Source organism: Labeo rohita, chromosome 2 (assembly GCF_022985175.1).
Source record: "Labeo rohita strain BAU-BD-2019 chromosome 2, IGBB_LRoh.1.0, whole genome shotgun sequence".
Taxonomy (NCBI): domain Eukaryota; kingdom Metazoa; phylum Chordata; class Actinopteri; order Cypriniformes; family Cyprinidae; genus Labeo; species Labeo rohita.
Genome location: NC_066870.1, coordinates 26203257 through 26225114, shown reverse-complemented (window position 1 = coordinate 26225114; position 21858 = coordinate 26203257). Strand labels below are relative to the sequence as shown.

The window sequence follows — 21858 nt, the reverse complement described above, 5'->3', positions numbered from 1 at the left end:
AACACGTAAGTGTTGTTTTTTTTATTTCAGTCAAGTGTCATAAATGTTGTTTTTGATGTATTGTTTGGTATTTTGAATAGGTGGCGATGGCGACTGGACAAGTTCTTTTTCAACGGTTCTTCTACTCAAAGTCCTTCATCAAGCATAGCTTTGAGGTAAATCAGAGATACAAAATGGAAAAAATTTGACTTAACCCATATTATGAAAAAAAATTAATGTGGTTGTCACTTTAAAACAGATTGTTGCCATGGCCTGCGTCAACTTGGCATCAAAGATAGAGGAATCGCCAAGAAGAGTGAGGGATGTGATCAACGTTTTCCATCACTTGAAACAAGGAAAAAGCAAAAAGTAAGTTAATTATGTGTTTCTGTTAGTGGTTAAAGTGTTATTTAGCAATTAGCCTAAAGTCCAAGAAATTTAGTGATGAAACCTGTAGAATTTAAAATCCCTCAGTTACTAAGCTGTGCTCTGCTAAAACGTTGGGTTTCACATCTAATGACCTAAAATCATTTTGAAAATTTGGTGAAATTTGTTGAGCTCTTGAATTAGTGTTTTTTTTTTTTCCTTTCTTTTTTTTTTTTTTTACTTAGAAACATGACAAATGTTTTTGAACAGCAAGGGTTTTTTTTGTTTTGTTTTTTAAAGAATTTTCTTCTGCTCACCGGCATTTATTTGATCAAAAATACAGCAAAAGCAGTAATATTGTGAAATATTTTGATTTTAAAATGAGTGTTTTCTATTTGAATATATTTTGAATGTAATTTATTTCTGTGATCAAAGCTAAAGTTTTTTTTTTCTTTTTTATTATTCTTGTCTTCAGTGTCACATGATCCTTCTGAAATCATTCTGATATGCTGATTCGCTGTTCAGAAAACATTATTATCATCATCAATATTTAAGTGCATTTTTTTTTTTCTTTTTTGATGAATAGAAAGATACAAAGATCAGCATTTATCTGAAATGAAAAGCTTTTTGTAACATACACTATACCATTTAAAAGTTTGTAGTCGGTATAACTTTTTTTTTTATGTAAGAAATTATGGAAATTAATACTTTTGTGTAGCAAGGATGCTTTAAATTTTTGCTGTTCTTCTGAACTTTCTATTCATCAAAGAAACGTGGAAAAAATTATATTCAGCGGTTTTCAACATAATGTTTTTGAGCAGTAAATCAGAATATTAAAATGACTTCTGAAGGATATTTTGACTGGAGTGATGATGCTAAAATTTGAAAAGTTTTGAAATCACAGGAATAAACTAAATTTTAAAATGTATTCAAATAGATTTTAAATAGTAAAAAAAAACTATATAAAATTTTGCTGTTTTTCTGTACTTTGGATTAAATAAATGCAGGCTTGGTGAGCAGAAGAGACTTTAAAAAAAAACTTAAAAAACAAAAAACCTGTTGACTGATAGTGTATCATATCTAACATGCATTTATATCAGCTGTTGTTTTTGTGTTGAACCAGGAGCATCCCTCTCGTTCTTGATCAAAACTACATTAACACCAAGAACCAAGTGATCAAGGCAGAACGCCGTGTCCTTAAGGAGCTGGGCTTCTGTGTTCACGTAAAACATCCACACAAGGTAAGGTTTTGATTTCTAAAATTCTGCTGCTATCTGGAATCTATTTTGCTGCTATGATCAATTTCTGTGTATGAAAATATTTAATTTTCGGTTTTCTATGCTTTCAGATTATAGTCATGTACCTACAAGTTCTTGAATGCGAGAAGAATCAGATGCTGGTTCAAACAGCATGGTAAGTTTGTTTGTTTTTGGAACTTATAAAAATGCCCTTTAAATTATGACTTGGAATTTTTTCCCCTTATAGAGAAGACATTGCATCAGGTTTATGGTTGGACTCATGCCGTGTTTCCACTAGTAAAATTTGCTGATAAGACCTTGAACTTGTGTGAAAGAACTTGGTACTTAAGTATCAAGAGGACCTAGTGGAAACACTGCATTATAAAGCATGAATTGCATTATAGCTTGGTATACCTAAAGGTAAGATAGGTTCACATCATTCTGGCATCACACGTTTTCTGGTAATAAAAATGCAAATAAAAACTGAAGAAAAAAAAAAAAGATATAGATCAGGGGTGCCCAAACTCGGTCCTGGAAGGCTGGTGTTCTGCAGAATTTAGCTCCAACCCCAGTTAGACACACCTGAACCAGTTAATCAAGCTCTTACCAGATATGCTAAAAAGTCCCATCAGGTGTGTGGAGGCAAGTTGTAGCTAAACTCTGCAGGACACCGGCCCTTCAGGACCAAGTTTAAGCACCCCTGCTATAGATCATATGTTTGTTCATTTCTTGCACATCATTGAGGTTAAGGCTTTTGGAGAGCTCTGTTTAACTTTGTCCTTTCTCTACTCTTTGATTAAAGGGTAGCCCATGGTGGTAAGTGTCACAGAAAACACCCGAACTCCTCAGGCACAAGACCCAGGAACCCCTCCCACCTCATTGGCTGGCCTTTTCGAGACTGCCAGCCAATCCTGTGAGAGCTCTCAGCGGAGGTTCTCTGAATGGAAGGCCTTGGCTTTGCTGGGGGGGTCCAGGATTTGCTTTTTTTTTTTGTTCCCCCAAAGAGCTTGAGTGCTAGTTCTTAGTTGTGCACTTTTTGCTCTCTAAATCCAAATGATTTTTTTAGCGGTGAAAACGGTATGTCACTTTTTCATGTGAATCATGTTCATGTGAATTTTGTTACAGTAAGTTGTCCCTTATATCCACCATGAAGTGATTCTTGCCTCTTCTCACACCTTTTTGATATGGGGTTTGAAAAATTTTGATTTCGCAACACATGCACTTTGTTTGTGCTTCAGTTTTGTGTTTTGAAGTTATACATGATTCAAATTTGTTACAATTTTACTATTGCTGCCATCATGGCTACATTTAAAAAGTGAGGGAAAGGACATGAAGTTAAGAGTCTCCAGAAGCCATATGAAAGTGAGAGAGAGCATGGCAGGTGTTGCATAGGTGTCTCTATGTGTTGCAGGAATTACATGAATGATACCCTCAGAACCAATGTGTTTGTGCGATTTGAACCCGAGACCATTGCGTGTGCCTGCATTTACCTCGCTGCTCGAGTGCTACAGGTATGTCCTTAAGATTTATTAAGTTGTCTTTTTGTATCTTTGATTCCCCTTATTCATTATGTATTTTTTTGTTTCCACAGATTCCCCTTCCTTCCAAGCCACACTGGTATCTTGTTTTTGGTGCTTCTAAGGAGGACATCAAAGAAATATGCATTAGCACAATGAAGCTTTACTCTAGAGAAAAGGTAGCTAGAGTTTATAAAGCTTGACACATATTACTTTGACTGTCTTTATTTCTGCTAATTGTTGTTAATACATGCTGTTGGTAATACTCCATCCATCTTTCAGCCTAACAGTGAACAGCTTGAAAAACAGGTGGAAAAGAGGAAGGTGGCCCTGGAGGAGGCAAGATTAAAAGCCAAAGGACAGAATCCCAGTGGCACGCCAGCACTCGCTGCCATTGGTGGATTTTCCCCAGCATCAAAACCCTGTAAGTAATTGTTTCTGTTTGCTTTTACTTACTAAATGAGCTTTTTGCAAGTACTTGTTAGTTCACACGTGGCTAAAATGTTTTCTTTTACAGCTTCTCCACGAGACGTGAAGATGGAAGAAAAATCGCCAAACTCTAAACTAGTAAAGGAGTCTGAGAACAGACAGTTGTTTCCCAAGAGTCCTTTAAATGGGTAAGTTTTTTTTTTTTTTTTTTTTTTTTTTTTTTTTAAATAGACCACCTAAACCGAATAGTAGTGTGGGGTTTTTTTTCTTTATTTGTGCCGGGCAGTGTGACTGTATATACAGTATTAAATGTGGGGAGATAGTAGTCAACATTTAAAGTGGATCAAAACCTTTCAAAGTTGTCCTAAAAGCAAATCAATACCCATTTTTGTCTTAGGACAACTTTGAACTTTTCTGATCCACTTCAAATGTTGTCTACTGTATACTAACCAACAGATTTGTCTTTTGCTAGAGACTGTTATACAGATTATACTGGTATATCTGCAACAATTTTTATCAAATCAATGAATTAAATGCCAAATTTCATAATTTATGGGTAATTTGACCGTTTTGGGGTAAAAATTTAAAAAGTCCTTTTTCACTTTTGAATGTAAGGTTGTTTATTACAATTTTCTGGGTACATTTTGATCAAAAACTATATTGTGAAATTTTTATTATGATCCAATAAAATTTGGTCATGATGCACATTTTTATTAGTAGTTTAAAACATTTAAAATGTATTAATATTTCTAGTTTTCTTGAACTTTTTTCACATTTTAATTTAGCTATAATTTATATTTGAACTAATATATATTTTTTGTTTTTCAGTTTTAATGGTTAAATTAAATTCTATTGATCAAAAAGCATGTCTAATAAATTGAAATCACAAAACGTATACAATTTGACAGCAATTTATTAAGTTTAACAAAGATTAACTTTTTAAGGCCCTATGAAGTTTTTTTTTTTTTTTTTTTTTTTTTTCCTCAAATGTAGTTTTATTTTTATTAATTTGTGTTTTCCATTAATTTTCTGAATTCCATTTTAATGGTTTCATTTAAATTTTATTAATCCAAAGCATCTCTATATAATTAATTTTATATAAAAAAAAACAAATTCATTACTATTACTAGTATTATTATTATTATTGTTGCTTTTTTTCTGGTAAATAAATTCTAGTAGGTTTTTGTTTTGTTTTTTTCCTGGTAAATATTATTTAAAAATATTTTAATTTTATTAGTTTCTTCAAGTTAAACCAAACTTTTTTTTTTTTTTGACAGGTTGATTCAAAGACCTTTACGTTTTTGTTTGTAAATGATATGATGGTAGTTTTGGATTTTCTTACAAGAAACATTAAAATGCTCATGAAATGAACTTTGCGTTCGTGTATGTGTTCATATTGAGGCGGCAGAGGCTGAAAACAGTGAGCGTCACGTGCTTCAGTATGTGTGTAGTAAATGAAACCGCGTGTCTGAACTGTTCATTCACACAGACGCACAAAACAGGCAGGATTCACATTTACACAGTATTTTGTGGCATAATATGTAACTTTTTCCTGATGAGCGGCACCATGAAGGATTCTGTCTTCCATTTGGGTGCTTTTCCGGTCTCCATAGAAATCCATGTAAAAGTGGGGTAAAAAAAAAAAAAAAAAAAAAAAAAAAAAGGTGTGTTTAGAAAAAGGTAGTTTCACAGATACTAGTCTAAATTGAGTTTTGTTGTAAGTATACCGGCCTACTTTTGATCCAAATCCTTCCAAAATGTGGCAAATTCCACAACATTACAGTAAATTCCGTTTTTATGACTGGATTCCGTGATTCCATCCACGTTTTCAGCATTGTGGAAATCATAGAGCCCTAATATTGTTTTGGTTAATGGCAACACTGGTGTCGATCTGTTTTGTTGTACTGTACTGCACTGTATGGTTTGTTAATTTTGCTTTATTTTTCTTGTACAGCAGCATGAAAAAAGAGGACAGCAAAGTGTTTCAGAATGGCAAGAACCACAGCCGGTCTCGCTCACGATCTCGCTCGCCATCTCGTTCTCCACACAGACAGTAAGTTACAACATGTACTTTGACTTCAAGTGATATTTTATACCTGTACACCAGGTTGATGTTTAAAATAGATTTATTCGTTCTGCTCCTGACATGATGTTCTCTTACTTTTAGTCGGAGGAGCCACTCAGGAACATACAGCTCTCAGAGCAGCCACAGCCCATCGCCACGGCAACACAAAGGTCGCAGAGCTTCGCCAATTACACAGCTCAGGACGGAGCGAGACAGACCGAGCGAGTCTAGTCGACATAGCAACAACAAAAGGAGGAGATCACGGAGCCGATCTCGCAGCAACTCCCGCGAACGAGCCCGTGACCGCGACTACCCGAAACACAAGGGCGATCGCAGCCACCACTGGGATCATCGTGAACGTGAACGTGACCGTGACAGATCACATGATCATGGACGAAGCAAACACCAGAGCCGGTCACATTCTGGACACAGCCACAGCAGACACAGAAGATGAGACATACGGCACTGCTGAACGAAACCGGGGGAATTACAAAGGCATTGGACAACAGGACTAAATTGTAGATTGAAAAAAATGCTTGCTTCAATACAATGTTCACCCTTGTTAAGAAGTGGATGTTCTCTCAGTGTTATTGTTCTTGCATCTGACTGGCTCATTTAGAGTTCAGTTCAGCAGGGTAGTGGTGCCTTTTATGTATTTTGACAATTGTGTTTTACGTTAAACTTGAAAGTGAACAACGGACTGCTAAAAATCTGCCTATATCAGGGATCACATTTGCACAGGAAAGAGCAGATGAGACCTGTGCCTGTTAAATATTTTTCAAATGCACAGCTGTTTGTGCACTGTACAAATAAAGCTTATTTTTATGACGACTTCTTTGTATTCATCTCTCTTCACAAAATAAAAATTATGCTATATTCAAATTCTGAGGGCTTTTGTTTTACTGTGTTGTGTTTGTCTATTGAGTTACTTCAAATGAATGAAATAAAACTCTAGAAAACGCTCATTGGATTTTTTCACAAAATTATTGGTATAACAACGTTTGACAGCTGGTTAAACAGCATGACATTTCATGTCTTGACCACATTAGCAGAATGAATGGTAAATTATGTGAAGTTTACTAGTTCATTTATTACAGATTATTAATCTAGGTTGTTAATTTACTTAATGTTAATGTGAATATATTATCGTTATTGTTCTACTACAAGCATGGTGCGTCGTGTTATTCTCGTGAACGCGCATCCAAGACTGACAAAAAAAGTTGTCGACAAAAGTCGTTATTTTTGTTTTCTTTATTCATAAAAAATATTATCGTGGCTTCATGATATTACGGTTGAACGACCAGTGTGACATGGACTGTTTTATGGATGTACTTACTACCATTCTGGGCCATAAAACGTTTAAGGTGAGTTGCAGGGTCAGAAAGCTCTTGATTTGTGTTGAGAAGATGAACGAAGGTCTCACGGGTTTGGAACGACATGAGGGTGAGTAATAAATGACAATATTTATTTTTGGGCGAGCGATCCCTTTAGTGGAAGTAGTGACAGATTTTCTTGTGTATTGAGAAATATATTGCATTATTGAAACATAAATGTAGGACGGGAGCTAGGGTTGCCAGGTTTTCACAACAAAAGCCGATCAATTGCTACTCAAAACCAGCCCAATGGCGTTTTGGAGGGGGTTTCCCCGGTTCGGGGGTAAAATTCACGTTTTTGGCAGAGTTCACCTGGTAAAATTCACATTTCACCGGTTAAATATCAAGTTTTTGATGTCGCTTTAACCCGCGGACATGAAAAACAACTCGCGGCAACAGTTTTAAAACAGCCCAATTCCGCGGGAAACTTGGCGACAGTGGCGGGAACTTCTAGTCATCGTTTTATTCATGTGAGCTTGCAATTAATTGTAAGAATGACTGAATGTTTGGAGAAATCTGGCATACGTCAAAAGTATGTCGCTTTATCTGAAGATTGAGTTGTATTTTATTTAAAAATTACAATGTCAACAGTAATTTCAATAAATTATACGAGTTAAATGAATTGTTCACGATAAGATCAATAACATACATTAAGAAAAGCTGAATTTAGAACATAGTGAATTTTTATTTCAACTCAGATTGAAAGTTTTGTGTTCATGATACCGATTATATCAATATAAACGAATAGAATGTTGTTGTGAAGTGCTACAGAATAAATACTAATGTTTCCAGGTAAAAAAGTTGTACTGTATGTGTCATTTTTAAAGTGCAAGCATTTCTTTGCATTGTCAGTACACAATGGTTACACATTGGTGTGTACAAACTGCATATTTAAATGTAAAAGGAGAACACTTTTAGTATCCGTGTAATACAGGACACTGTTATACTGCTTAAACTTGATCATATTGGCCTGAAACAAGTCATATTTAAAGGGAAAACGCAGTAAAATACAATTGCAGTCTCTAAAGCTGTTGAACTTGTCATCCGGTGACTGTTCCAGGCGTTATCCTGCGTATATGTGTGTAGGACTTCCTAAGAGTCACACTGCCATGATGAGATACTCCACGTGGAAGCACACACTCCTCAGTCAACTTTTTTGTCTCTGGGTTCCAGCAGAGAACAGTAGCAATCACTTCGTTCTTGTCGTCACGGCCACCGGTAATGAAGATTTTGTTATTGCAGGCAGCAATGCCACAGCTGGCCCTCTCACAGCCCAGCTGGATTATTAGCGACCAGGAGTCTTCCAGAGGACTGTAGGAATACAAGGCCTTCATCGCGCCACCTGTATTTGAGAGGAAATTACACATTTAATCATCAAAGCATGGTGGTTGTCTCTGGTGAGTAGTTTTATTTAAGAAAAAACGTAATAGATACAAACCAACAACAAAAATGGCATCCTTAAAGGTCACCGCATTCGTGCATTTGGCCTCAGTTGGCATCGGGCATTTTAGGGTCCATTTATTTGATATGGAATCAAAGCATTGCATGTTGTTTGTGGCTAGCTTGCCATTGGGACCTCCACCTATCACAAAGATGTATTTGTCATAGCTGGCAGCAGAGAAGGAGCTTACGCTTAGCATGAGCGGTGCTGCCTGGAAGATGGAGAAAAATCTTAAGTTGTGAAGTGTAATGAAAGTTCTTGTATATATGATCAGATTAACCATCATAAATGCACTGAAAAGTTATGATAGGTGCATCATCATTCATACAGCCATTACTCCAGTCTTCAGTGTCACATGATCCTTTGGAAAACATTCGTGCTGATTTGATGCCCAAGTATTAATAATAGTTCTTATTATTCACGTTGAAATCTTTTGTAACATTATAAATGTCTTTAGTGTCACCTTTGACCTATTTAATGTTTTTGCTTAATGAAAGTGTTACTTCCTTTTAATCTTTTTTTTCTTCTTGCTAACCCTTAACTTTTGTGTTGTGGTTTATACAAAAATATGTAACAGCAAAAGCAGCATGTTAATAACCTTACTTATAATAATACTTATTTCTTATTTAAATCAGCATATTATAATGATTTCTGAAGGATCATGTGACACTGAAGACTGGAGTAGCAGCTTTATAGGAATAAATGACAGTTTTAAATGTCTTATACATTTCAATACATATTTTCATTGCACACATTTTTTCATACATTAAATATACTCTGTACTTTATAGACATTTTTGGCCCCCATGAAAAATACAAAATTGTGCTGTGGTAAAACTAATAAACACTCTTTAATTAGATAATTGTTAACTAAAAATGAATAGGTATTTCTCTTTTTTGGGGGGGACTGCAAAGTATGGAAGCCCTTTTCTGCCATTAAATAAAAAAAAAAAGGTAATTGTGACTTTTTATCTCACAATTCTGACTTTTTTTTTCTCGCATTTACGAGTATACAATCTTGCAAATTCTGACTTTTTCCTCAGAATTGCTTGACATAAACTTGGAATTCTGACTTTTTTTCTCAGAATTGTGCGATATAAACTTGAAAAATTGTGAGTTTTTAATCACAATTCTGACTTCATAACTCGCAAGTGCAAGTTTATATTTCAGAGTTCTGAGAAAAGGGTCAAATTGCAAGAAAAAATGGCAGAATTGTAAGTTTTTATCTCTTATTTATTTCTCGCAATTCTGAGTTTATATCATGCAATTGTGCATTTTTTTCTATAACTCAATTGCAAGTTTATATCTCAATATTCTGAGAAAAAAGTCAGAATTTTGAGCTTATATCTCACAATTCTGACTTTTTAACTCGCAGTTGCAAGTTTATATCACGCAATTATGACTTTAAAACTCTCAGTTGCAAGTTTATATCATGGAATTCTGACTTTATAACTCGCAATTAAAATTCTGTAATTTTATGCCCTTTTTTTCCTCACAATTTAAAGTTTATATCTCACAATTCTGACTTTTTTTTATTAGAATTGTGAGATATAAACTTGCAATTGTGAGAAAAAAATGCAGTTTCATCTCACAATTCTGACTTTCTCGCAATTCTAAGTTTATATCATGCAATTGTGAGAAAAAAAGTTAGAATTGTGAGTTTATATCTCGCAATTCAGCTTTTGTTTTCTATAACTCGCAATTGCAAGTTTATATCAAACAATTCTGACTTTATAGCTTGCAATTGCAAGTTTATATCTCACAATTCTCAGAAAGTCAGAATTGTGAGCTTATATCTCGCAATTCTGACTAAAACTCGCAGTTGCAAGTTTATATCTCACAATTCAGAATTGTGAAATATAACCTTGCAATTGTGAGAAAACAATGCTGAATTTTATCTCACAATTCTGACTTTATTTCTTGCAATTCTGAGTTTATATCATGCAATTCTGAGAAAAAAAGTCTGAATAGTGAGTTTATATCATGCAATTCTGACTCGCAAGTTCAAGTTTATATCTCACAGTTGTGAGAAAAAAATTGCAGAATTGCGAGTTTTTATCTCCCAATTTTGAGTTTATATCATGCAATTGTCAAAAAGTCAGAACTGTGAGTTTATATCTTGTAATTCTGACTCGCAATTTTGTTTCCCAATTCTGACTTTATAACTCGCAATTGCGAGTTTATATCTCAAAATTCTGAGAAAAAAAGTCAGAATTGTGAGCTTATATCTCACAATTCTGACTTTATAACTCACAATTAAAATTCTGTAATTTTATGCCCTTTTTTTTTTTAACAATTGCAAGTTTATATCTCACAATTCTGACTTTTTTTTATCAGAATTGTGAGTTATAAACTTGCAATTGTGAGAAAAAAAATGCAGTTCCCTATCTGTCGTACACTCCGAGTTGTGTCGAGTAGTGTACGACACTAGGGGTCGCCCTTGAGAGTCCAAACACCTCTGACAGTTTTGAGAAAGGCCAATGAAAATTGGGTGTGCAGATTTGCATAGCTGGCCACGCCCCCGGACATCCGGGTATAAATAGGGCAGCGTGTGCATCTGCTCACTCGTTCTGTTCTTCGGAGCCGAATGCAGCGTCTCTCTGTGAGAAGCGGCAACATTCACCTCTCTCGTCGTTGGATCTACGGCACAGACAGCGGTCTCTCCCTCTCTGACACGGCTCGTGTTGTGAGAGTTCCCCTGGGTGCGTCGACGGCGATCTTCAAGAGAAGATTTTCCTCTAATTGAGCAGATTTTCTCTAAAAGAGCTCCACGGGCGGATTGTGTGTTTCATTATGCCTTTCCGTCCGTGTCCAACTGGTTGCGGATTTTACCTTTCCCCTAACGATCGGCACGATCGCTGTGTTCAGTGCTTGGGGCGTGAGCATGCTGAAGCAGCGTTCGCTGAGGGAGGTTGTCAGAACTGCGAAGACATGCCCTTGGGCACGCTCCGCTCACGGGCCGCGTTCTTTGCGAAGAAGCCGCGGCGCCATTCAACTGCTTCCCGCTCCGGTCCTTCTACTTCCGGGTACGAGGCCGCAGCGATGTGCGTTGAAGAAGAGCGGCAGGGGGACGACGTTTTGCCGGGTATGTCCCCGCAAACCGTTCACCCTGTGTGTCCACCGATGGAGTCTCAGGACGATTTTGAAAGCTCGTCTCAGTATGGGCTGGATCTTTTGTTCGGGGCTCCTGCTGAGGAAAAGGCAGGGTCTGTAGCATCGGAGGGAGAGCCGTCAGAGGCTGACGTCACGGCTGAACTCACCGCTCCGGCGGGAGGGTCTCAGTCTGTGGCAGATGCCGAAATGGCCGCCGCACTTAAACGGGCAGCCAAGGAGATTGGGGTTGTGTGGGTCCCCCCGCCCAGCCCTGAGCCTTCAAGGCTGGATGACTGGTTCCTGGGCAGTGCACGTGACTCGAAGCCACGTTCCTCCCCGGTCCCGTTTTTCCCGGAAGTGCATGAGGAGTTAACGAAGTCGTGGAAAGCCCCTCTGTCGGCTCGTTCACGGCACGCTATCTCCCCGTCCCTCACCACCCTCGATGGCGGTCCAGCGAGGGGGTATACGGAGGTCCCCCAGGTGGAGAGAGCGATTGCGATGCACTTGTGCCCGCAAAACGCCGCCTCCTGGAGGGGCCGCCCGAGACTCCCGTCCAGGGCTTGTAAGTTTTCGTCTGCGCTTGTAGCGAAGGCTTATGCGGCCTCTGGGCAAGCTGCGTCCGCCTTACACGCTATGGCGATTTTGCAGGTCTACCAGGCTAAGGTTCTCAAAAACCTGCACGAGGGTGTTCCTGACCCAGAGCTGTTACACGAGCTGCGCTCTGCGACCGACTATGCTCTTCGGGCTACGAAGGTTACGGCGCAGGCTCTGGGGAGGGCGATGTCCACTATGGTGGTCAGGAGCGCCACCTATGGTTAAACCTGGCCGAGATGCGAGATGCCGAGAAAGCACGCTTTCTTGACGCTCCCATTTCCCAGGCTGGTCTCTTCGGCGAAACCGTGGAAGAATTTGCCCAGCAATTCTCCACGGTGAAGCAGCAGACGGAGGCCATCAAACACATCCTGCCTCGGCGTGCAGCGAGCGCGGGCCCAGCTCAGCCGAAGCAGCAACCTCCGCCTGCCCCCGCCGAGGAAGACCCCCTACGAGGGCGGCTCAGGCCCCGCAACCTGCCGGTCCTGTAGCCAGTCCTGCCCAACGGTCCAGCACTCGTAGGAAGGTGGCACCGCCAGCCCGTCCTCAGGCCACTAAGAACCCGCGTCAGGCTTCAAAGCGTTCCTGAGACGGGCAGCCCAGGGAGGGAGGATCTTCTGACCTGTCCGGATCCGCACTCGACGAGGGGACGAGCGCTGGATTCGGCTTCCACCCGGCTGTCTGCCGCACGGCAGACGGCCACCACATGGTCAATAAAAGAGCTATTTCCTTCTTCTCTGGGCACAATATGCAGCACCTCCGACCCTCTACTCGACGGTCGGATGCTGCTTCCATTATCGGAATCAGACGGTCGCACAACACCTGTGCTCCCGTCTGCTCTGAAACAACGAGCTCGTCCAGACGATCTCCCCTCTCGGGTGGATCATCTGCACAGCTCTTACGGTTCGGACTCCCTGGACAAGACAGCCAGTGTGGTTCGGGGCTTCTTACCTCCGGCCACACACTGTTTTTCCAGCGACGGTACCCCCACCCTTGGTACACCGAATGTAACTCCTCTGAGACCCTTAGCGGAGAATTTTTCGGATTGGTTAAATCTCCCCAATCCTTCCCGCTGGCTCCTCAGGACCATTCGGCTCGGCTACGCCATCCAGTTTGCACGGCGTCCACCCAAGTTCCGCGGTGTTCTCACTACGTCGGTTCAGGGCTCCAACACCGCGGTTCTTCGGGCGGAAATCGCAGTCCTTCTGGCGAAGGATGCGATAGAAACTGTCCCCTCAGCCGAAATGAAGAAAGGGTTCTACAGCCCCTACTTCATTGTACCCAAGAAGGGTGGCGGTCTCAGACCAATCTTGGATCTGAGGGTCTTGAATCGGGCCCTGCTCAAGCTCCCGTTCAAGATGTTAACCCTCAAGCACATTCTCACGTGTGTCAGAATTCAAGATTGGTTTGTGGCCATAGACCTGAAGGACGCGTACTTTCATGTCTCAATCCTCCCAAGACACAGGCCGTTCTTGCGGTTTGCCTTCGAAGGACGGGCATATCAGTACAAGGTTCTCCCCTTCGGCCTCTCCCTGTCGCCCGGGTCTTTACGAAGGTAGCGGAGGCCGCCCTTTCCCCCCTCAGGGAAATGGGCGTACGCATTCTCAATTATCTCGACGACTGGCTGATTCTGGCTCACTCGTGGGATTTGGTTTGCGCACACAGGGACATGGTTCTCAACCATTTGGCTCGGTTGGGGCTTCGGGTCAACTGGGAAAAGAGCAAACTCTCCCCGGCACAGAGGATCTCTTTTCTCGGTGTAGAGCTGGACTCGGTCAGTATGTCTGCGCGTCTCTCCCGGAGCGTGCACAGTCAGTTCTGAGGTGTGTGGCAACACTCAGGTGCGGGTCAGCGGTCCCCCTAAAACAGGTTCAGAGGCTCCTAGGGCACATGGCATCCTCAGCCGCGGTCACGCCACTGGGGTTGATGCACATGAGACCGCTGCAGCACTGGCTTCATACTCGAGTCCCCAGGTGGGCGTGGCATCGAGGCACATTTCGGGTGAACATCACACCATCGTGTCGCCAGACACTCAGCCCTTGGACAGACATTATGTTCCTACGGTCAGGAGTTCCACTGGAACAGGTGTCCAGACGCATCATTGTCACCACAGATGCTTCCAAGACAGGCTGGGGTGCCACCTGCAACGGGCAGGCAGCTTCCGGGGTCTGGACAGGCCCCCGACTGTTTTGGCACATAAATTGTCTGGAGTTGTTGGCAGTGCTCCTCGCCCTGAGGAGGTTCCGTTCTATGATTCAGGGCAAGCACGTGTTGGTCAGAACCGACAACACTACGACTGTGGCCTACATCAACCACCAGGGCGGTGTACGCTCCTTTCGCATGTCACAACTAGCCCGCCACCTGCTGCTCTGGAGTCAACACAGACTCAAGTCTCTACGAGCCACTCACATTCCGGGCGAAGCCAATCGTGTGGCCGATTCCCTGTCACGACAAGTTTCGCTCGGAGGCGAGTGGAGACTCCACCCCCAGTCGGTCCAACTGATTTGGGATCGATTCGGCCAGGCACAGGTAGACCTCTTTGCCTCACCGGAATCCACCCACTGCCAGCTGTGGTACGGTCTGACCGAGGCCCCCCTCGGTATAGACGCACTGGCACACAGTTGGCCGAGGGGCCGGCTCAAGTATGCGTTTCCCCCAGTGAGCCTCATCGCACAAACCTTGTGCAAGGTCAGGGAGGACAAGGAACAGATTCTCTTGGTGGCCCCCTTCTGGCCCAACAGAACCTGGTTCTCGGACCTGGTGCTCCTGGCATCAGCCCCTCCCTGGCGCATTCCTCTGAGGAAGGACCTCCTTTCTCAGGGGAAGGGCACAATTTGGCACCCGCGCCCCGATCTTTGGAACCTCCACCTTTGGTCCCTGGACGCGACCAGGAGGACTTCAGAGACCTTTCACCTTCAGTGGTAAACACACTTCTACAGGCAAGAGCCCCCTCTACCAGACGGCTGTATGACCTAAAATGGCGCATCTTTGTGAACTGGTGTTCTTCTCACGGGAAGGACCCACGGAGCTGTGGCATCAATTCAGTGTTATCCTTCCTTCAAGAAGGCCTGGACAGGCACCTGTCTGCCTCAACACTCAAGGTTCATGTCGCAGCTATATCAGCTAACCATGACTTGGTGGGGGCAGATCGGTGGGGAAACACGATTTGATAATCAGGTTTCTTAGAGGAGCCCGGAGGCTGAACCCTCCTCGGTCGCATCTCATCCCCTCTTGGGATCTTGCTGTGGTTCTCCTAGGCCTACAACAAGATCCATTCGAGCCCCTTCAGTCAGTCGAACTCGATGCTCTCTCCTTCAAGACGGCTCTTTTGACTGCGCTCACTTCCATCAAAAGAGTGGGAGACCTCCAAGCCCTCTCCGTGAACAGTTCGTGCCTGGAATTCGGACCAGCGGATTCTCACGTTGTCTTGAGACCCCGGCCTGGATATGTGCCCAAGGTCCCCACCACTCCTTTCAGAGATCAGGTAGTGACCTTGCAAGCTCTCTCTTCCCAGGAAGATGACCCCAACCTGACCTTGTTGTGCCCAGTCCGTGCTCTGCGCATCTACATTGAACGAACGCAGCCCTTCAGACGTTCGGAACAGCTCTTTGTTTGTTACGGAGGACAGCAGAAGGGGAAAGCTGTCTCCAAACAGAGGATCTCCCATTGGCTGGTAAACGCGATCCGTATGGCCTACCTGGCCAGAGGCCTACCCTGCCCTCTGGAGGTAAGAGCCCACTCAACCAGGGGCATCGCTGCCTCAGCAGCCCTGGCGAATGGGGCCTCATTAACAGACATCTGTAGAGCTGCAGGTTGGGCTACACCTAACACATTTGCCAGATTTTATAATTTGCGCACAGAACCAGTGTCAGCTAGAGTCTTGATTACTAACTCTTGACTCAGCACACTGGTTGGTGTAGAGCTTGCATAGAGCGCTTCCCCTAATGGTGATTACGCTTCTGAGTTTCAGTAGGTTTCCTGATGCGAACCCTGGACACCATCTCCATCTTTGGCACTTCTGCGCATGGCAGAGTTTAGCGGAGAAACTCGCTATGGAATCCCTTCACAAGGTATGAATACCCTTTTTTATGATTGGATTGTGCCCCATATGTAGTGGCCCCTTATGTGGCCCCATATGTGTATTTCCACCTATAACTCTTGTGGTGCGGTGTTTTCCCCTGAAAACAGGTTCTCTAGGATCTGAGTCTGGCTGTCTTCCCAGGTGTGAGACCCATCTCAGGTCCCATGTCTAACTATGTCACTCTAACCCCCCCCTGTTGGGCAGGTCGTGAATTCCGTAATGTCTCTCCTTCGGGAGCAGGCATTTTTCCCAACGATCTCAAGACACTCAGCCGCCCTTAGGGGAGGCCCGGCTGCAGGACCCCGCTGTACAGGTCAGTCCTTGGACGTTGGATGGTCACAGAGGAGGTGAGCTGCACTTACGTTAACACGTTGCCCTGTTTCTTCTGCACTTATCTCTCGTGACGCGGTCAGACATGTGGCGTGTTTTTACGGGGACCCCTAGTGTCGTACACTACTCGACACAACTCGGAGTGTACGACAGATAGGGAACGTCTCGGTTACGTATGGTAACCCTCGTTCCCTGATGGAGGGAACGGAGACGTTGTGTCTCCCATGCCACATCTCTGGTCCGCCTCTGAGTGAGCTGAGACGCTCGGCTCCTCAGAATCAGAACGAGTGAGCAGATGCACACGCTGCCCTATTTATACCCGGATGTCCGGGGGCGTGGCCAGCTATGCAAATCTGCACACCCAATTTTCATTGGCCTTTCTCAAAACTGTCAGAGGTGTTTGGGCTCTCAAGGGCGACCCCTAGTGTCGTACACTACTCGACACAACGTCTCCGTTCCCTCCATCAGGGAACGAGGGTTACCATACGTAACCGAGACGTTTTATGCTGAGATACTCTATCTGGATCCATTTGTTTAGTGATGCGTTATACTTCCACACATCGTGCAGTGTTTCTTTGCCACCTGTTTTAAATTTAAAATAATGCATTTTACAGATTTCTTCTTTGATCTTGCGCATCAGCGTGCATGCAAAAAACAAACCACGTAGTTACTGTCACTTTTTTTTTTTTTTTTTGATATATCTAAGTGTGTCAGTGTGATGTACTGATACTCACCCGATATGTAGACTTCGTTTCTGAAGGTGACACACGCAAACTCCACCCACTTCTTATTTTCATTCTCAGATTCCATCTCTGTGTTTGGTAGTTTTGCAACCTCTAAGCGGCTCCTGCGTAGTGGGTCCAGACAGGTCACCTCAGATACAAACTTCTCATCCTTTGTGCATCCCCCAATGATCATAAACACCTCAGACTGGAACTCCCGCACTCTTGGTTTGGTGCGCTCTGAGATCACCTATAAACCGAGAGGATTTAAAGGGATAGTTCACCCAAAAATGAAAATTCTGTCATGCTCAACCTGTATGTTCCCCGTATAAGTTACAGCATTAGCTAACAGAACGTTTCTTCATATGTAAGCGCTGGAATTCAAAATTGTATCTGAATAAAATCTTGAAACTGAATAATACCCTCTCCTAATACACTTCCTCCTAAAGGAAAGCTTGCTATTTCATTATGACTCACAGTCATAATTTCTAAGTTTGGATTTTTACTTCCTCTATTTGAATGTCTTGTGACCATTTCAACATGACATCAAGCATTCAGAAAGGTCACCTTTGTAAAACTGACCTCTTTCCCTGAGAGGTGATAAACCCGGGCCTCCTGCAGCAGTGGGAACACCTCGGCACACTGGCGGATCAGAGGGTCTCCTTCCACCTTTTCTACAAAGTACCATGGGTCCAACAAGGGTAGCCTCACATGTGTAAGTACACGGGGCAGCTGAGCTATTCTTTCATCCTGTCGGGCCCTCACCCAACGCATAACCACATCAAACACCTGCTCCTCTTCTGTTACCCCCAAGTCATCATGCTCGAGCAGACTGACCAACACGTCTGCTGGAAGCTCAAGGATCTCATCATAGTCCACTACCTGAGAGAAGTTTTGGATAATGTAGGCGTAGACATTGGATTTCAAAGACTCTAATGAGTGGACATCAGCTAGATGTAGGATTCCCACACAGTTTTCCGGGTGAAGGGCTTCTGCTAAGTAACCAGCACAGGCGTCCACTATACGCGGAAACTGCAAACAGATTAGATTTGAGGTTATTACAGTGAATTAAATTATCGTTTGGCATTTAGACATTTAGGGACTTTTTTTTTTTGTAATTGTTTAAAGATATACTATTATTCAGCAAGAATGCATTAAATTGATCAAAAGTGGCAGTAAAGACTTACATAATGTTACCCAATCCTGAAAAAATGTATTATGGTTTCCACAAAATTATATAGCAGCACAACTGTTTTTAAAGGAGAAGTCCACTTCTAGAACAATAATTCACAGATAATGTACTCACCCCCTTGTCATCCAAGATGTTCATGTCTTTCTTTCTTCAGTCGTAAAGAAATTGTGTTTTTTGAGGGAAACATTTCAGGATTTTTCTTCATATAATGGGCTGGTATGGTGCCCCCATTTTGAACTTCCGAAATGCAGTTTAAATGCAGCTTCAAACAACCCCAAATGCGGTTGTAAACGATCCCAGCCGAGGAAGAAGGGTCTTATCTAGTGAAATGATCAGTTGTTTTCATTAAAAAAAAATACAATTTAAGTACTTAATAATCTCAAATGCTCGTCTTCTCTTGCTCTCCATGAACTCTGTGTATTCTGACTCAAGACAGTTAGGGTATGTCGAAAAACTCAGATCGTATTTTCTCCCTCAACTTCAAAAATCATTTCAAAATCATCCTACATCGCAGCAGAAGTACCGACCCAGTCTTTTTGCAAAGTGAACAAGCAAAGAAGATTAAATACAGATAACAAAAAAGGTAAAACAGCGATATAGGGCGTTTTTGAAGTTGAGGGAAAACATGAGATGGGAGTTTTTCGACACACCCTAACTGTCATGAACTGGAACAAAAACAGAGGTCAGGAAGAGCAAGACAAGACGGGCGTTTGACATTAAAAAATATATAAATTGTATAATTTTTATGAAAATGACCGATCGTTACGCTAGATAAGACCCTTCTTCTTCAGCTGGGATCATTTGCAACTGCATTTGGGATCATTTGAAGCCGCATTTTAACTGTATTTTGGAAGTTCAAACTTGGGGCACCATATCAGTCCATTATATGGAGAAAAATCCTGAAATGTTTTCCTCAAAAAACATAAATTCTTTACGACTGAAGAAAGAAAGACCTGAACATCTTGGATGACAAGGGGGTGAGTACACTATCTGTAAACTGTTGTTCTGGAAGTCCTTTAACACCGATTATAATACATTTTTTTGAGCACCATATCAGCATATTAAAATAGTTTCTGAAGGATCATGTGATGCTGAAGACTAGAGTAATAAAAATCATTTTAATTTGGAATAATATTTAACAATATCAGTTTTAACTGTATTTTGATCAAATAAATCAGCCTTGGTAAGCATAAGAGACTTCCTCTTGAAAACTATTAACACAAAATCTTGCTGACCCCAAACTTTTAAACAATAGTGTTTTTATACAGTATACACTACCAGTCAAAAGTTTTTGAAGTCACATGATCCTTCAGAAATCATTCTAATATTCTGATTTGCTGCTCAAGAAACATTTATTATTATTATGTTGAAAACAAGAAAAAAGTAGATTTTTTTTTTCAGGTTTCTTTGATGAATAAAAAGTTCAGAAGAACAGCATTTATCTGAAATAGAAATTATTTGTAACATTATAAATGTCTTTATTTTCACTTTTTATCAATTTAAAGCATTCTTGCTAAATAAAAGTATTCATTTAGATAATTACAAATAAATTAATACAATCATACTCACTTCCAGATTTTGAATAGTACAGTGTATAATGTTACAAAAGCTTTTTATTTTAAAGAAATGCTGATCTTTGGACCTCTCTATTCACCAAAGAATCCTGAAAAAAATGTACTCCACTGTTTTAAATATTGATAATAATAATAACAATAAATGTTTTTGAACAGCAAATCAGCATATTAGAAGGATTTCTGAAGGATCATGTGACACTGAAGATTGGAGTAATGATGCTGAAAATGTAGCTTTGATCACAGGAATAAATTACATCTTAAAATATGTTCATATAGAAATCAGTTATTTTAAATAGTAAAAATATTGTACTGTTTTTACTGTACTTCGGATCAAATCAACACAGGCTTGGTTAGCAGAAGAGACTTATTTAAAAAAAAAAAAACATTAAAAATCTTACTTTTAAAAGTAACTTTTGACAGATAAGTGAATCTCTTCTGTAAAGCACTTTGTAAAATTGTTTTAAATCCTGCCATATAGATAAAACGATACTTATTGCTTTAACTTCACACTTTTATTGTTTTAATAATCTGAAATAGCCTGATAACAGATTTGGCCTTGGTAGAAATCTCATTATGATTCTACCTGTTCTAACTGTTTATATGTAAGCAACATCAACTATATTTAGCAAACATATGACTCCACCCAGCTACAGTACCTCAACCCAGATGCGACTACTAAAAATTACTGTATTGGAAAATACCCCCTCTGCAAATAATGTACAGTTTCACTTCCCTATGTTCGGTACTTTTGAGGTGATTTTGATATCTTCACCTCCAACAAAAAGAAACAAAAACAACTGAGGAAGTAAAAAGTGGAAGAACTGTCATGTTCACCCAGCAAAAACACATGAAAGACTGTTACATACAGCCTTGCTAGTAAAAAAAATTAAAATAGTGCCTGATCAAGAAAAGGTTGATGTGATACAAACCTGAAATAAACTAGCTGCCTCAAGCATTCTCTGCACATTGTCCTTGGTTATGATGACTTTGCTGGTGTAAGTGTATTCTAACAGGACTCTCATGGTGTCAGGATCAATGCCTTTAATATTTATGTTTTCTTCATATTTTTCTCTCAAGTCATTACAAAACATTGCTCTGTAAAATATACATTAATATATAAAAAAATTCAATTTATTTGAAGACAAAAATGTATATTCAAAGAAGAAACGCTGCTGTTTTTTTTTTTTGTTTTTTTTAAATAAATGTGCTACTGGCCAACCTGAAATAATGACTGGCTGCAGCAAGGACTACTCGATGGCACTGGAAGCTCTGACCCTGTACGTGGAGGTTGACGTCGGTTAAGCAGTTCTCCAGCCGGAGATTGTGCAGTCCATCCTGCAAATAACCAGCAAACACAGAGTCTTCAAACACAACCTGCCCATCTTGTCGACTCTCCTGTATCGAGCTCTCCAGCATGCTCAGACCGCCGGCTGAAACTTCGCTCTTGGCAGATGAAGGACACTCAGAGTTATTTTCTAAAGTGTCAGCCATGATCTGGAGTCCAAAAAAGTGATAGATTTCTCCTCTGAATAAAGTTTAACACCATGTGATGTCTAGCACTGAAAGCTGAACTGTTCTTTCCTAACAAGCAAGCTTCCTGTTTTCATAACTGACTACAAAGAGGAAGTGCACAAGCCTCTCAAATTCAGCTCTGCAACTACTACTCATTTGCATTACGGTTGTGCATTTAAGGGGAAATATCATTTCACATGATCAGGTTGTTCGTCAGACATCACGGTTTCAAAAGAGAAGGAAACAAACATATATAACTTCTGATACAATCTGTAAAAAAAAAAAAAAGAATGAAAAAACATCCTTTTCTAGTACAGAGATGATTAAACACTAGTTTGACCAAATAGGATTCACTG

At 41.2% G+C, this 21858-nt stretch overlaps 2 protein-coding genes across 5 annotated transcripts in view; one reads left to right on the top strand and one right to left on the bottom strand.

The window, feature by feature from the left end:
* The window catches only part of ccnl1b (cyclin L1b), a 7034-nt gene extending 558 nt beyond the window's left edge, over positions 1-6476 (top strand). The window contains exons 2-11 of one of the 4 annotated variants that reach the window (XM_051137693.1): positions 81-155; positions 239-348; positions 1469-1586; positions 1694-1758; positions 2995-3094; positions 3175-3279; positions 3383-3524; positions 3618-3717; positions 5487-5582; positions 5697-6476. In XM_051137693.1, coding sequence (XP_050993650.1) covers positions 81-155; positions 239-348; positions 1469-1586; positions 1694-1758; positions 2995-3094; positions 3175-3279; positions 3383-3524; positions 3618-3717; positions 5487-5582; positions 5697-6048 — 1263 coding nt within the window. In that variant the 3' untranslated portion in view covers positions 6049-6476. Of the gene's footprint in view, positions 1-80; positions 156-238; positions 349-1468; positions 1587-1693; positions 1759-1830; positions 2923-2994; positions 3095-3174; positions 3280-3382; positions 3525-3617; positions 3718-5483; positions 5583-5696 lie in introns of those variants that run through there. The other 3 variants (XM_051137684.1, XM_051137701.1, XM_051137709.1) reach the window with 3 other exon arrangements.
* A 1137-nt stretch (positions 6477-7613) lies between these two features.
* klhl6 (kelch-like family member 6) lies at positions 7614-21841 on the bottom strand. The gene is made up of 11 exons (XM_051130310.1): positions 21210-21841; positions 20920-21085; positions 17807-18256; positions 17237-17474; positions 16995-17084; positions 15805-15915; positions 15434-15655; positions 12849-13005; positions 12714-12772; positions 8406-8708; positions 7614-8309 (listed from the first exon to the last, which is right to left on the bottom strand). Exons 1-11 carry the CDS (start codon positions 21479-21481, stop codon positions 8008-8010), a joined length of 2370 nt encoding a protein of 789 aa, XP_050986267.1. The 5' UTR covers positions 21482-21841; the 3' UTR covers positions 7614-8007.
* Positions 21842-21858: the final 17 nt, after the last annotated feature.